The sequence below is a fragment of the Podarcis gaigeae genome (genome assembly GCF_964106915.1).
Source record: "Podarcis gaigeae genome assembly, chromosome: 16".
In the NCBI taxonomy this organism is placed as follows: domain Eukaryota; kingdom Metazoa; phylum Chordata; class Lepidosauria; order Squamata; family Lacertidae; genus Podarcis; species Podarcis gaigeae.
This window is the reverse complement of record NC_139693.1, coordinates 11,967,904-11,983,825: the sequence shown is the minus strand read 5'-3', so window position 1 is coordinate 11,983,825 and position 15,922 is coordinate 11,967,904. Positions and strand designations below refer to the sequence as shown.

Genomic DNA, 15,922 nt, shown 5'->3' with positions numbered 1-15,922 from the left:
GAAAAATACGGTATGTCCCAAGGGCATGCAACTCTTAACAGAGAAAGAGGCTCCTCACCTTAGATTGTAAATTACTTGGGACAGGGATTTGCATTTATTTTGTTTGTATTACTCTGCAAAGATCCATCAAACATTCCACACAGTGGACCTGACACTGCACTCAGGGGCTTGATCTCATGAAGCTTGAGAGTATTTGGCCTGTAAACTGTTGCGACAAGAAGTTTCACCGGATCAAATGGGTTGTCGCTAGTGCCATTCCTGCTCAGAGTAGACCCACTGAAAATAATGGCCATGACTAACTGAGTTGGCTGCAACCCAATACATTAGTAAATGCATATGAGGCTGTTAGAAATACTAATATTTCGGCAATATATTTCAACTGTTCGTAGTCTTTTCTTTTTTAAAAATTTGATTGAATAGGCTTTATTATATATTTGAGGATGTGTTGTATTAAAGTGAGTGGATTAGAGTAGATCTGCGTCCATCATAAGGTCAGCTCTGCATGAGCTATTCTGCAGAGAGCTATGTACTTTGATGATGTTCTTTAAAATAATGATGTGATACAGTACAGTATAACAACAATGATAATACCATTATTATGGTATTAGTCGTTTAGTCGTTGTCTGAGGACTATCCCTGCCTCCGGGTCTGGTCCTGACCGGATGGATACTAGAATCAGCAAGGGATATCCACATGACCTGAAGGTGCTGCTGTGCAATGCCAGGTCAATGATTCATAAGACCACTGCCATCCATGACTTGATCATGGATGGAGGACTTGACCTGGCATGTGTAACAGAGACTTGGTTGGATGAAGCAGATGGGCCTGTCCTTGCCGCTGCTTGTCCACCAGGTTTCTCTTATGCACAGCAACCCAGGTCATGTGGGCGGGGAGGGGGGGTTGCAGTGATTTTTAGGAAGTCATTAGTTTGCACCAGATTCCTGTAGGTTTTACTCCTTAGCCTTTTCTTCTCCCAAAGATATCTGAAAGGCAGCGGAGGTTTAGAATCAGAGTTTTCCTTCTCCTAGATGGGCTACCTTCCCAGATTGATGAACCTCACCTGCCCCTCACTTCCCTCTACAGCATGTGCAAAAACCGCCTTCTTAACTGTTGGACCCAACTACAGTCATACCTCGTGTTGCATTAGGTTCATGTTGCGTCTTTTCGGCTTGTGAATGTGGCAAACCCAGGTTTCACCGCGTGCACAGAAGCGTTCTGCGTGCTACGCTCAGGTGCAGAAGCGCTCTACAGCGGTACCTCGGGTTAAGAACTTAATTCGTTCTGGAGGTCCGCTCTTAACCTGAAGCACCACTTTAGCTAATGGGGCCTCCCACTGCTGCTGCTGCGCTGCCACCACGCAATTTCTGTTCTCACCCTGAAGCAAAGTTCTTAACCCAAGGTACTATTTCTGGGTTAGTGGAGTCTGTAACCTAAAGCGTATGTAACCTGAAGCATCTGTAACCCGAGCATAGGCGCCGACTCCATGGGGCTTGAGGGGGCCCCAGCCCCCTCAAAAATTCGTTTGGGGGGGCTCTGCCCCCCCAATAATTTAAGAAAATTATTAGTTATATTATGCTTTGTAAAATCACAAAATTATGTTGGTATTTTTTATTTTCCTTGTTTGACAATAGTTACCTTTTAAAATACATTCAGTAATGAGTTAAAACAAAGCCGCTCCCGATCTAGAGAGGGGGTGGGGTTGCGGGCTCTCGACCCATCAACAATCTCGCGGGGCTGGCGGGGCTGGCGTCAGCCCCACGAGAAGCGGGGATTCCCCCTAGCTCATTGATATTCACCGCCCACGGCGGCAGCCAATCGGCTGCCGCAAAGGGCGGGCCCTCACAGGTTCACTTAAGGTCGGGGCAGCCCGGGGCTCGCCCCTTTCGTTCCCCCAGCAGCAGCGGTTTGGAGGTCTTGGGCCCCCCCAATATTTTTTATAAGTCGGCGCCCCTGAACCCGAGGTACTACTGTATTGCTCTCCGTTCTTGCGCAGAAGCACCGCTCTAGTTGCGGACTTTTCGAGGTGCGAACAGCACCCCGGAACGGAACGTGTCCGCAACTAGGGGTACCACTGTACTGCTTTCATTTGCTCAATCCTCCAGAGCCTGTCTTCACATGCAAGGGAAGTCCCTAACTCACTCAAGGTTTAAGACCCATTGGCTACCCTCACCTGGTTTAGCCAGCCAGTCGAAGCTGTTCCAGGGTGTGGCCGTTGTTGCATGCTGGCAGCTTCTAGGAGCTACAGGTGAGAGCTGAGTGCAGGGCGGGGACCAAAGGTGGACAAACTGCCCCAGAAAGAGCATGATGTGTGTCCCCCCACCAGAGGCATTACCCCTCCCCTAACATCCCTTCCACCCACAGCTATCTGCCAACCACCCATTCCCACCACCCTTCTGAGTAATACCCCTCCCCACCTTCTCACTATATAGAAGGGTCTGGAAACTTCTGTTTCAGTGTATCTGAAGAAGTGTGCATGCACACGAAAGCTCATACCAAGAACTGACTTAGTTGGTCTTTAAGGTGCTACTGGAAGGAATTTTTTTTGTTTTATCCCTTCCACCCCTCATGGAGGGTGGCATTTCCTTCAAGAGCTAAGAAGCAGATCATGCCAAACCTTTGCAACAAATATTGTGTGTATGTAAGGAGCTTCATGACTGCTGCTTAGTGAAACACTTCTGAGCTCAGTTTTGCTATGTTGCATGCACTTCCACAGTTGGAGGCAGTGTGCATCTGAATATTAGTTGCTGGGAATGAATCACAAGTGGGGAAAGAGTGCTCTTGCACTCAGATCCTGCTTGCGTGCTTCTTCATTAGGGCTGAGCAATTTCTGGTGTTCAGCATTGCGTTATATCTAGCAATGATCGTTGAGATGGAAAGTTGTAAAGCAGGAAGCCAGCCTAGCCCAGATCTCTGAATCTGCACAATAAGCTTTTCAACACTGACCCTTTCTTGTCCATAGCTCGGCATCATCTACCGCGATGTGAAGCTGGAGAACATCTTACTGGACAGCGAAGGACATGTGGTGCTTACGGACTTCGGGCTGAGCAAGGAATTTGTGACTGAGGATGTGAGTCTTGTTCCCCCTGGCTCTGCATCCTCCTTTCCTCATCCCAAGAGATTTATCAGTGTTAAGGCCTATGAGATACGTCAAGATCTAGGGAGCCATGGAATTGTGGGCTGACAGTTAAGAGCAGCCTTCACTAACCAGATATTTTGGGCTAGCACAGCCAGCTAGCACAGCCATGATGCTTTAGAGCAGGCATGGCCAAACTTGGCCCTCCAGATGTTTTGGGACTACAACTCCCATCATCCCTAGCTAACAGGACCAGTGGTCAGGGATTATGGGAATTGTAGTCCCAAAACATCTGGAGGACCAAATTTGGCCATGCCTGGTTTAGAGGGTTAAAGCCAGCTGTCACTGGAGAACAAGCGGCAATCAACACATGTCATCCTCAAGCTGGAATTATTTTTTTGCATTGATGTGGTAGGAAGCTTAGGAATATATTGGGGGGAAGGTTCCCAAGTCAAGGCAAAAGGTGGGGACTAAACAAAAACATTTTTAAAAAAGGTAAATTTACATAGCAGAATATGCACAAATTATTTAACCAGCGTGAACATCCACTCATACCCAAACACACACATACATACATTCACATTTCTCTGAACCTACAGTGTGAAGTTAGAACCATACAGCTGCATATTCACCATACATTTAAAGCACATTGGAGGTTTTCTTGCAATCAAAGCAGTAGATACGGTCTATTTATTAAAGAAAGAAAGCAAGAAAGCATGGCTTTCCCCAAAGACTCATGGGAACTGTAGTTTACCCACACAGAGAGCTGCAATTCCTAGCACTTTATGAAACTACAGTTCCCAGAATTCGGGGGGAGGATCATGTGTTTTCAGCGTATGGTGTGTACACCTCCTGGACTTACTGCGGACAGCCTTGCTTTCTTGCCCCTATTCCTGGTGTGTTGTTAGAATTGTGTGAGCAATGATCTGCTCACGTTGTCATTCCTCAGCGTCCAGCTCCCTCCCCAGCATCTCAGAAATCAAACCTCTGAGTGTGTTTTGTGTTCGTGTGTGTGTGTGTGCAGAGGGTGGGTTGATGGGAAAGGAGATGGATTCCTTTTGTCTCTGGCTCACATGTAGGTCGGCACACGTGCATGGAGCCTAAGGCACCATGGTGTGCACAGCCTGCCCATTTTACACACTGCAGCTGCCAAGCTATATTTGGAACTGTTGATACCATTGCAGAGGACAGTTGTGTTTTTGAATCTTTATCGGGAAAAAAGAAGCATCTGCCTCTTGGCTTTTGGGTCAGTGCTATTGCAGAGTAAATGAAGGCTGCGTACAAACCATATGTTTAAAGCACCTGCCTTTCCCCCAAATAATCCTGGGGACTGTAATTTGTCCTGCACAGAACTACAATCTCCCTTGAAAACTACAGTTCCCATGATTCTTTGGAGGAAGCCATGTGCTTTAAATATCCTTTAAATGTATGGTGTGTGCACAGCTAAAGACAGCATACAGCCTAGGAATGAAGAGCCTTCAACAGTGTATATTGGGGGGGTGTATGTAGGTGAAAAGATGGGCTCATAAAGTGATCCTTGAGAGTTGATGCATAATCTCATGTTCATATAAACTCAGTCCTCTGAGATGGATCACATTGCCAACTGACCAGGAAATCAGAAAACAGCCCTGCTCTTACGGCTTTAACAGCTGCGTGCTATTTCCAACATTGGCAGGTGAAGCTTTCACGGCGGAGAGATCAGCCTTGTCACCAGCTCATAAAAGTGGTGCTAAAAGCACAGCAGCAGCACCTAGCTTTAAAAATTGGGAGACTCAAGAAGGGTAGGCCCCCATTCTGATTTGGAGTTGGATATGTTCAGTGTTCCCCTTCCCTCTGACTCTCTGTACCTTTCTCTCTCTCTCTTGTCGTCCACTCTCCACCACTACAGAAAGAACGGACCTTCTCCTTTTGTGGCACCATTGAATACATGGCCCCAGAGATTGTCCGAAGCAAAAGTGGACATGGCAAGGTGAGTTGTGTGGCGTAGATGGGGGAGGGGTTGGAAACTGGGGCAATCATTCTGACAGTGCAAATCCAGCAGGCAAAGAAAAGGAAAGCGGCTAATTTCATATCTCAAAAATATGGTTACATCCACCTCACTCATCCACAGGCAGATTAGGAACAGAGATAGGGTGGGATCCAAGAGGTCAAGGGCAGAGCCAGTGTGGAGCCCACTGAATTATGGGTTGGGCAAGGCAAATTTAGCAGATTAGGATGGAGCCAGGATAGAACCTAGTTGGGTTCTGGGCAAAGCCTTGCAGACTCTGGCAGGTCAGGGAACAGATCAATATTTGCAAGGAAATCCGGAAATGAATACAAAAGACTTTGCATGAAAATATGTGTGGGCAACCTCTGGTCCTCCGAATGTTACTGTACTACAATTCCCACCAGTTCCAGCAAGCATGGCTAATGGCCCAGAGTGATGGGAGTTGTAGCTCAGCAACATCTGGAGGGCCAGGGGTTTCCCCACACCTGCATTAGGAGGAGCATGGCCCTTATTTTTCCAAGGGAAATTTAACAAGCTAAGTACATAGAACCAACTGACCAGAGCTTCATTTGTAAACAGCATGTCAGACAGAGATTGCTGTGGAAGTTGTACCATATAGTAATTAAGCAGTATATGCACACAAGCAAGCAAGCAAGCGAAAGATGGGCAAGTTGCAAAAGGAGTGGGGTTAGTTTAAGAAAGACAGGGTTCTGGTAATGACGGGGCTTCATGGCAGAAATTTTAATTATTTGTATGCTGTTTGGAATTTGGAAAGTGGAGAGTCTCAACATAAACAAAAAAAGACAGCCATATTGGTCTGTAAGGGGGGCGGACCCAAATACCACCAAAGTGTACAGTTTGGTCATGCCTTTAAGGAATTAGCTTTAACCCGTCCCTTCCTCCCACCCACCCCTGCTCCCAATTTAGCAATCCTAGTAGTTCCTCCCAGCAAGGCGTGGAAACTGGCATGGTTCATTTCCTCTCCAATTCTTGCAAACCGTGGTTGCTTTCTTGCTTGTATCTGCTAGCTCCAAGCGAGGCACCAGTGGCTTACAAAGCAAGCAGTTGTGACTTCAAATCCTCCTTGTTCTTCATTTCGTTCAGTCTTTTGTACTGCAGAGGCCACATAGAATTGGAACACCTACAATGAGCCTTCTTGATGAAAATTATAGTTCAGGGGCTAGGTCCCAACCCCACAACCCCCTTGAATTTGAATCCCTATTTAATGTTTCTTTCTGGTCAAGGAAGCCCGCTGAACACCCTTCTAAGCAAAGCCTTCAGCCAGTTCCCAAGAGTAGCTTACCCCAAAAGTAAGAACAAGAAGTTCTGTTTGTGCTTGGCTGCATTTTCGTTTTTGTTTGGAAACTGCAGACTCTAGATTCTCGAATGGTATTCTAGGGAGACACTCATATCCCTTTAAAAGTTGGCTCTGAGCCTTCTTGGCAAAGTAAGCTGACTGTAGAACCAAACAGTTACACGTCCAAATCCCCTCTTTGTTAACTTCATCTCTTAACTTGGAAAATCTCATTTTTCCTGGAGCCCCTGAAATGAGGGGAGGGGGGCTGATGGGAACTGAAGACCCACAACATTGTGGGGGGGAAAGGTTCCCCACCTCTGCCCTAGACCATGCAAGACCTACTGTTCAGCAGCTGCTTTAGGCCATTTCTGAAAAGTTCAAGTCCCAACAGGTGACTTTCATTTCTGTTTTTCTTTTTTTGCACCCGAGGCCATCCAGAATGGAAACTTTAAGAATGACTTTCTGATGCACATTTCCCAACAGTTGTTGTCTTCAAGAGCCAGGTGTTGAGAGTTCAGATCCCCTGGACAGCTTAAACTCACTCTCTCTTCTTTCTGTTGAAGCAGGAGTGGGGAGCTGTTCTGACCTAGCGGGCCAGATATTTACCCCTGTGGGCCAACTTCAGCAGGTGAACAGAGCCACCCACCTGCCACACATCTGGCGCTAGGTGACTGGTGGTCTCACCCACCTGTCAAAGTTGACCCATGTGGGGGGAGGGGGTCTGCTTTGCCTTCACGTTCCCCACAGGAAACAAACTGACGAAGCAGCTCCAGTTTAATCCTATTCTCTGCAGGGATCTGCTTTGCCAATGCACTCGCCGTGGGAATACACTCATGAAGAAGCGACCAGCAGGATGAACCCCACCCATCAGTTGACACCAACCGTGGGTGTCAGCTGATTGAGAGGGGGTCATGGTTTCGAGAAAGTGGCCTTGCAAGCCAAACTGAATCTCCTAGCAGGCCAAGATTCACCCCCAGGCTGGAGAATTCCCACCCCTGATGTAGAGCCAGCTTGGGGTTGTAGCTTCTAGGACCTTTGTTCAGGATGCAGTTTGTAAGTGCCCTTAGTCCCGCAGGCAAAGCCATTGCCCTATAGAGTCCCTTATTATGGGTCTACTTGTAAGCTTGGGTGCATTTGTCTTTTTGTTGAAAAAGGCTCCTTGAAACTTGAGCCTCAAGAATGACTTCTGCAGGTCTTTGCTAATCCGCTGGAATAGCCCAGTGAGGAAGAGAGGTGGGCTGGGGAGCCAACAGGTGGGAGTTCAAGGCCCAAAAGGTTGTCTTAATTTTAATTTTAATCTAATTTATTTTTTAACTGCTTGGGATTTGGAGCATCTGCAGATCTGTACACGCACACAGACACACACACATTTGTTTGTGTTTATTTGAATGTGGGGGGAAATTGTTTGCCATTAAAGATTTGATAAAATAACAGTTGACAAATAAGCAGGTCATGTAAGTGATTTATATGCTTTGTCCATATTTAACTATTTTATTATTTTTATTTATTGTGCTGATTTTATATTGTAAGTTTAAAAAACAACAACGCACTAGGGGTGTGGGTAGGGGAAGATAGAGGCTTGTTGGACAGCACTTGATTCCTGTGTCTGAGGACTGGACTCCAGCAGGTTTACAGAGCAAAAGTACCATGCAAGGGATTTTAAAACTTGCAGCTGCTGGCTTTGCAGCCAAAGTCCTTATCCAGCATAGGCGCTCTCAGCTGCTGGAAACGCCTCCTCCATTCCAGAGGCCCCAATTCGAGACAAGCATGCCTTGATAAAAGGCAGTACAGAAATAAAGTCAAGAATGGGGGTTAAGAATCCTACCAATGGACAGCCACTCATCTCTCCCAAGCTGCTGTGCCCACCTTACTCAAGCGCCCTGGGCAAACTGTTCAGAAAGATAATTTTAGAGGCAAGAAGGAATTAAACAAAGAATTAAAGGGCATAAAGTATTTGAACTTGTTAGCTGTGGGCAGTGCAATCAGCTGCTGTAATCCGCTAGGGTATCCACCTCATAGGAAAAGCAAAAAAATCACCTGTATGGACAGTAGTGCCCTCTCCAAATGCCCATTTATCTCTATGGATTTACAATGCAAACTTATATTGTACTTATGGCACTTTAATGCAGAGCACGGATGGAGAACCTGCGGCCTAGCAGATGTCATTGGACTACAACTTCCATCAGTCTTCACTGTGCTGACAGGGGTTGATGGGAGGAAGGGTCCAACACCTCCAACAGATTTCCCCCATTCCTGATATAGAGCATTGTTTTACCGGCTTGACCCATGTGGCTTAATTGACAAATCTAGGGGCTGGGTATTGGGATTGTTTCTTAGGGTACATCCCCCCGTACCTTTGAAGCAAACTTGTACCGCTTTCACAGTCATGTCTTCCTCCAAAGAATCCTGGGAACTGTGTCATGTCACAGAGCTACAACTCCCAGCACTGTTCACAATACAGTTTCCAGGGATAGCACAGGGGAATCCACACAGATGCATGGTGTAGACGTGACCTTAGAGGTAAAAGGACAATGAAACCTTGACGTGTTCAATAGGAAGGGAAGGGGGGAAAGGATATGTGTTGCTGCTGCTGCTGCCACCCCCTGTTGTTACCCCAAATGCTTTTTGCTCCTTTCTTGTAGTCGGTGGACTGGTGGAGTTTGGGCATCCTGATGTTTGAGCTGCTAACAGGTGCCTCACCCTTCACGCTGGAGGGGGAAAAGAACTCACAGGCCGAGGTGTCCAGGTGAGGCGGGCGTGGGATTTGGGACTGGTTAAGGAAAACAGGGTCTTGGTGGGCAGGATGGACTAACTATACTGAAAAAACAAGGGCTGCTGGGTAACATGCAAATGATTGGTGTGAGCTGCCAGGGCTGCTGGGTAACAGAGGGGAGTTTGCTTGGGCTGATGGGTAATGGATTAGCGTCAGAAGTGTGAGTTGATGGATATTGTGAGAGAGCAGACACAGGCAGAAGCTGATGGGTAGCAGGAAAAGATATAGTGGGAGACGCCAAAGTTGATAGGGCAAAAGGAGGGGGTTGACATGAATAGCAGGGCCTGGACTGTGATAGGATGGGGCTTACCAAGAGTGGCAGGAGCTGATTGGTGGGTCAGGGGCTAGAACAGAGGTCACCAATATGGCACCCTCCATCAACTACAACTCACATCATCCCTGACCAATGGCTATGTTAGCTGGGGTTGGTGAGAGTTGGAGTTCAGTAGCATCTGGGCGGCACCTCATTGGCTATCCCTAGCTAAAGAGAACAAGACATAAAAAACTTAATAACAGTCCTGCTTGATCGTGTTGTGGGGACGGCTCTTTTTGAGTGTTACTATAGTATGTATTGCGTTTTTATATTGTGAACTGCCCTGTGATCCTCGGACAAAGGACAGTATAGAAATTTAACTGATGATGGTGGTATTCTGATCCAAATTCCATCTAGCCCAGCCTCCTGCTTCCCCAGTGACCAACCAGATGTGGCTGGGAAGCCCACAATCAGGACAGGAAGGCAATTGCCCGATCTCATTGTTTGTCCTGTGATTACCTCTCGCTTTCACTGTCATCCCGGCTCTGAACCTGAAGGGAGCCACTGGCCATCATGGCTGATAGGCATGGGTAGCCTTATGCTCCATGAATTTATTTGTAAGAGAAAGGTGAAGTAAGACAAAGTGTGTGTGTTTGTGTGTGTGGCTTGATGGATTTAGGGTAAGACTTTCCCCAGTGATGAATCTGTGCTCGGTTTCTAGGCGGATCCTGAAATGCAACCCTCCGTTCCCCTCGCTCATTGGCCCCGTGGCTCGCGACCTGCTCCAAAAGCTGTTGTGCAAGGAGCCCAAGAAGCGCCTGGGCTCAGGGCCCACTGGAGCGCAGGAGATCAAAGAGCACCCCTTTTTCAAGGTGAGGTCCTGCACCCGAGTTGCAAAGTGCACCATCTGAGCCAGCCTTATCACCATTCCCCAGCTCCTTCTGTCCCCCACATCCGAGTCACTTACAATATTTGGAGGGGCATAAGCATTGCTTAAATATATAACATATAAAGGTAAAGGGACCCCTGACCATTAGGTCCAGTCGTGGCCGACTCTGGGGTTGCGGCGTTCATCTTGCTTTATTGGCCGAGGGAGCCGGCATACATCTTCCAGGTCAGGTGGCCACCATGACTAAGCCGCTTCTGGCAAACCAGAGCAGCGCACGGAAATGCCGTTTACCTTTCCGCCGGAGCGGTACCTATTTATCTACTTGCACTTTGACACGCTTTCAAACTGCTAGGTTGGCAGGAGCAGGGACCGAGCAACGGGAGCTCAGCCCATCACGGGGATTCAAACCGCCAACCTTCTGATCGGCAAGTCCGATACTCTGTGGTTTAACCCACAGCGCCACCCGCGTCCCACAAGAGCCCAGAGCCCTGCTTAAAAACAACAACAACTGAAACTCCCAGGATTTCATGGGGGAAAGTCACAGCAGCCTATGTCCACAATGTTCGCCATCTCCTTCACCTGGCATTCTCTTCCCCCAGGGTCTGGACTGGACAGAGCTAGCGGCGCGCACAGTGAAGCCCCCCTTCAAACCCCTCATCCGCAGTGAGCTAGACGTGCGAAACTTTGCCGAAGAATTCACCAGCTTGGAGCCCATCTACTCCCCCGCTGGGACTCCTCCCAGCCTCGAACGTTTCTTCCAGGTGAGTGCCAGAAGGGGGATCTCAACCTGTAGTGTGGCTTGCAGTTGTCACCATGCTGGGTATAAATTCCTGGCGCCAGTTTCCAAAAGGCTATTGAAAAGGTGGAGGTGAGAGAAGATGACACAATTGCAGACTGGAGGTGGAGCGGGTTCCCTGCGAGGGAAATTGTAGAGCATTTAACATGCTTTGGGGGGGAGTGGGAGGGGGGAAGAGGACTGAGGGAAGATATACTCTGGAGAGAGTTATCAGAGAGAAGTCCCTGAAAAGTAAAGATAGGAATGTGTCATATTATATGCACTAATACAGTGGTACCTCGGGTTAAGTACTTAATTCATTCTGGAGGTCCATACTTGAAACTGTTCTTAACCTGAAGCACCACTTAGCTAATGGGGCCTCCCGCTGCCGCCGTGCCGCCGGAGCATGATTTCTGTTCTCATCCTGAAGCAAAGTCCTTAACCCTAGATAATTTTTCTGGGTTAGCGGAGTCTGTAACCTGAAGCATATGTAACCCGATGTACCACTGTATATTGGATTCTTTCTGCCTAACCTCCCTGGCTTTAAAGCAGGGCAGGGGAACCTGTGGCCCCTCCAGATGTTAGATTACAGCTCAGATCATCCCTTGCATTGGCTGGAGCATCTACTTCAAAAGGTGATGGCACCCTATCCTCCCCCGCCTCCTCTCTCCCTCAGGGGAGACATGAACCTGGTGTGCAGCCCTAGGATGATTGCTATAGCTTCAGATGATTGCTATAGCTCAGCCTCACTGGCCATTCAGGTGCTGTTCAGGATAGCAACTCCGTTCCAAGTTTGCAGGCCAGGGCAAACTTTGTACTAGGAACATAGGGGACCATTGGTCCATCTAGCTCAGTACTGTCTACTCTGGCTGGCAGCAGCTCTCCAGGATTTCAGATGGGGGCATTCTCAGCCCGACTTGGAAATGCTGAGGACTGAACCTGCGACCTACTTCTTACAAAAGCAGAAGCTCTGTCATTGAGCTCTGACCATTCTCTCAGGAAGATACATACAAGACATCGTATTTTTGAATTAAAGGATTATATTAAGTAGGAACCTTTCTGGGGTTTCGGACAGGCCTTCCAGGCTTGTGGTTCCTGCCCCCGCCACTTTACAAAGACAAATAAATTATGAACCTTTTTTAAAAAAAGTTTTTTGATGGCAAAAGCATCACTTCTTCCTGTGTGAGAAAGGGGGGTGTCTGTTCTAAGGCAAGGCCTGCAAAATCTGGCAACGAAAGCATGCTCATTTGCTTTTAGAATTCCTCCCCCCTTACCCAGATATATGCAGGTATAATTGATCAATTGCCCAGCTAACAACTGATTCCAGTGTTACCAAAGCCCTACATTAAAATCATTTTTTAAAACGTTTATGTCGTTAGAGGCATGCTGCAGATGAGACTCGTTCCCCAGCTCAAATGCAGCTCTTTTTCCTAATCTGATAATTTTCAGGAAGTATCTTGCACACACTTCCTCATTATGTGGAGCACATCGTTAGAATGAAAGTGCTTTTCTGTCCCCCCCCCCCTTTGTTGGTTTTTTTTTTTTAAACAACCCTCCAGGTTTCTCCCGGCTGCTTGCTTTTTCAGCTGCAGTCTTGAGCTTCCTCATTTTCCTTCTCTAATTTGCAGTCACCTAGAACCAAATGTGCAAATATTCTGCAGGAACATAGGAAACTGCCATCTGCTGAGTCAAACCATTGGTCTATGTAGCTCATAGCTAACTATAAATCTGCTACATACACATGTCACATTAAGCCAAACCGTGGTTTAGCACAAACCCAAGGAGGAGATGGCAGCTGTTTTACTCCTCTATCAGCTTTTTAGGTCAGTGCTAAGCCAAACATTACTGTACCATATTTTTCCGTGTATAAGACTAGGTTTTCCCCCTAAAGAATAATGTGAAAAATTAGGGGGGGGGCGTCTTATACATGGGAGCACCTTATAGACAGAAAAATACTGTAATTTAGCATGTCCTCTGAACCCAGGATCATGGTTATCTTCTCCTTAACCACAGTCTGTAGCCATGGCATGTCCTATGGCTGCAGGTCATGGTTTAAGAGAGAGACCTTAACCTTAGTCCTGGGATCAAACGAGATGCTGTGCTGTACTCTGACTTACAATGACATGCAAAGAGACTTGAACTTTGGACCTCCTGCATGCAGAGCAGGTGGCCTGACACGGAACCGCAGGCTGAAAGCCCTTCCAGACTAGGGATTGGGGAGATACGTGATGCAGTTTGCATTGAAAGGCAAAGTAATCAAATGTGCTCTTTTCCAAAACAATACGCGGACCGTAACACAGCCATCCTTTAATGTTTGCACATCTCTGAATTCCATAATGCAGTTCCCCAGGCCAAGGAATGTGCATAAAGATGCATGTACTAGGTAGGGTAAAGCACTCTAGAGGACCCTGCTGACTCCCAACCTCTGCATGGATTTGTTTTTAAAGGGATACTCCTTCATTGCTCCTTCCATCCTCTTCAACCGCAACGCTGTGACAGCTGACGTGCTCGGAGCGGCATTGGACGGGGAGCGCCCAGGAAGTGCTGCTGTGGCCCGCAGTGCAATGATGAAGGTAACGTCTGCCCTTGGGAGGGAGATGCAGGGAGCCACAGAAGGTTGTGGAAAACTGCTGAGGCCGTGGTGGTGAAAGCATTCGAGTTTAGGGCAAGGCTGAAGAAGCTTTTTTGGCCTAGCAAGCCAGATCTTTATCTCCCCCCCCATCCGCAACCCAACTTTGACAGGTGGGGGACCCACCATCAGGTGATTAGCAGGTCAGCAAGAAGGGAAGCAAATTTCTGATGCCTGTGACATTAACACTTTATTCAAAGAAATGAAATACAACTCAGCCTTGTGGTCTCAGCAGCCCTTCCCAGTAGGTCTTGCCCCTATGTAGCAGTTGCCAGGACTGAAGGTCCACGCCTCCTACTACCCTTAAGGCTCTTTCTCTCCTGAATATTCCCCAAGCAGTCTCAAACTTCCTCTGCACACCTGCTCTTTTTGTTACTCTGCGTGTTCTTGGAGTCTGGGGGGAGGGGAGCTTCTTGCAGCAGGAGGGGGAGACTTCCTGGATTCTTCTGCAGTCTCTTGAGCCCCCTCCTTGGCTTCTGCCTTGGAGTCTGAACTGCTCCCTGTCGCAGGTTCTGCCTGCTCACTAACCCCTGTTGCCCCTCCAGCTTCCTCCTCTCACCAATCTTCTCCCTCTGAGCCCTCCTCTCTGTCCCTCCACCAATCCCCTGGCTCTGAGCCTTCCTCCTCTGGGTTTTCCTTTGAGAGTTCCCCAGCTGGTACCTCCCACCAGTCCTCTTCGTCCTGCCAGTCCCTGACATCCGGTTCTGCCCATCGGTCAAAGTTGGCCCACAGGGATAGAATAATGACCAAGCAGGATTGAACTCACCACTCATCAGCTGATATGTAGGGAGTTCAGCTCTGTTGTTATTGTTGTTGTTGTTGTTGTTGTTTTTGTTGTCATTTCATTTCTATACCATTTTATATTTTAAAGAAAAAATCTCAAAGAAAACAATCCAGAATAAAGCTAATTCAAGCTTCAAGGAAAATATTTCAGATCAGTGTCATTTTGCTTTCCCCATATTTATATACCTACTTCATCCATACCGCTGCCCCATAGCAGAAGTACTCTAGGAAGCCAGTGTGGCGTAATGGTTAGAGTGTTGGACTAGGACCTGGGAGATCAGGGTTCAAATCCCCACTCGGTCATGAAGCTCACTGAGTGACCTTGGAGTCAGTCACAGCCTCTGAACCTACCTCACAGGGTCATTGCAGGGATTAACATGTTTCCCAGCCGTTTCTCTACCTGCCCCACCTCAGGCACAGGTGAATGTAGTTTGGAGGAAATGGCCTCACAGGCCACATGAGCAGGCCTGGCGGGCCAAATTTGGCCCACGAGCTAGTGCCTTAGGGAGAACCGGGCAGTTGCTGAGGGAAGCATTCTCTGATCCTTCTCACAATATGCCCTGATTGGCAGAAAACAACAGTACCAAAGTTGCTTGAATTTGGTGCTACCCAGGGCTTCTCCAGACAACCACTTCAAAGCATGCCCTCACAATGTTTTCACATTTGGGGGTGGATAGTTTGTATCAGTCCCAAATCTAGGGCAAAAGCTCCCTAGGAGGAGAAGCCAGGTGTGCAGGAGTGGCTTACCTTCAGCAATAAGTTTTGGTGGGCTCCTGGGCAAAAGACCTTCATTGCCTGCTCCAGAGGCTACTACTGCAGCTGTATAATGACCTGTTTTCAGCCGGGAGGCCCATGGTGAGGCAGGAAGGGCACTGGGCTGTGTCAGCAGAGGGCTGTCCCAAGAGAAACACACTTCTTCCCCCCACCCCTCTGGCTCAGCTGCCCCATGGACTCGGTGCCAAGGCCTGATTGTCCCACATTCTGGAACCAGCCATCCGTGGGCCTGGGCCTTCATAACTAGAGACATCCTGCAGCTGTATCCCCAGGAAGGCAATGCTGGAAGGCTTCCATCCACTTTCAGAGATGCTTTAAAAAATAAAAATAAAAATGGTGGCCTAAAAGACTTTACTGTTTATTATCCAGGCTTTGTCAAAGCTCCCTGGCTCCTTAGCATCACCAATATCATCGTATCATTATTATTTTGCATTTAAAAGTCCAAACACTCTTTCATTTTCAGGTTTATTGTGTATTCATAACAGATTATTATTATTGTTCTTGCTATTTAATCTCAAGCATGTAGGCAGATTAAATTTATGAAATTCACACTCAGTTGATTGGCATGAGTAATTTTGGTTCATTAATTTCAGTGGGTCAGCTCTGAGTAGAACTTAGCTGGAGACAATCCTATTTCTCCCCCATTGGCTTGGGGGAACTTGTGACAGTGGGGTGAGACCTGTCAGTCA

At 47.6% G+C, this 15,922-nt stretch overlaps 1 protein-coding gene across 2 annotated transcripts in view; it reads left to right on the top strand.

Annotated features, from left to right (window-relative positions):
• The window catches only part of RPS6KA4 (ribosomal protein S6 kinase A4), a 38,143-nt gene that overhangs the window by 11,753 nt on the left and 10,468 nt on the right, over positions 1-15,922 (top strand). For both annotated transcript variants that reach the window (XM_083715653.1, XM_083715654.1), the window contains exons 5-10: positions 2,960-3,067; positions 4,962-5,042; positions 9,000-9,103; positions 10,105-10,255; positions 10,872-11,033; positions 13,495-13,620. In XM_083715653.1, the coding sequence (XP_083571779.1) occupies positions 2,960-3,067; positions 4,962-5,042; positions 9,000-9,103; positions 10,105-10,255; positions 10,872-11,033; positions 13,495-13,620 (732 nt within the window). The remainder of the gene's footprint in view (positions 1-2,959; positions 3,068-4,961; positions 5,043-8,999; positions 9,104-10,104; positions 10,256-10,871; positions 11,034-13,494; positions 13,621-15,922) is intronic.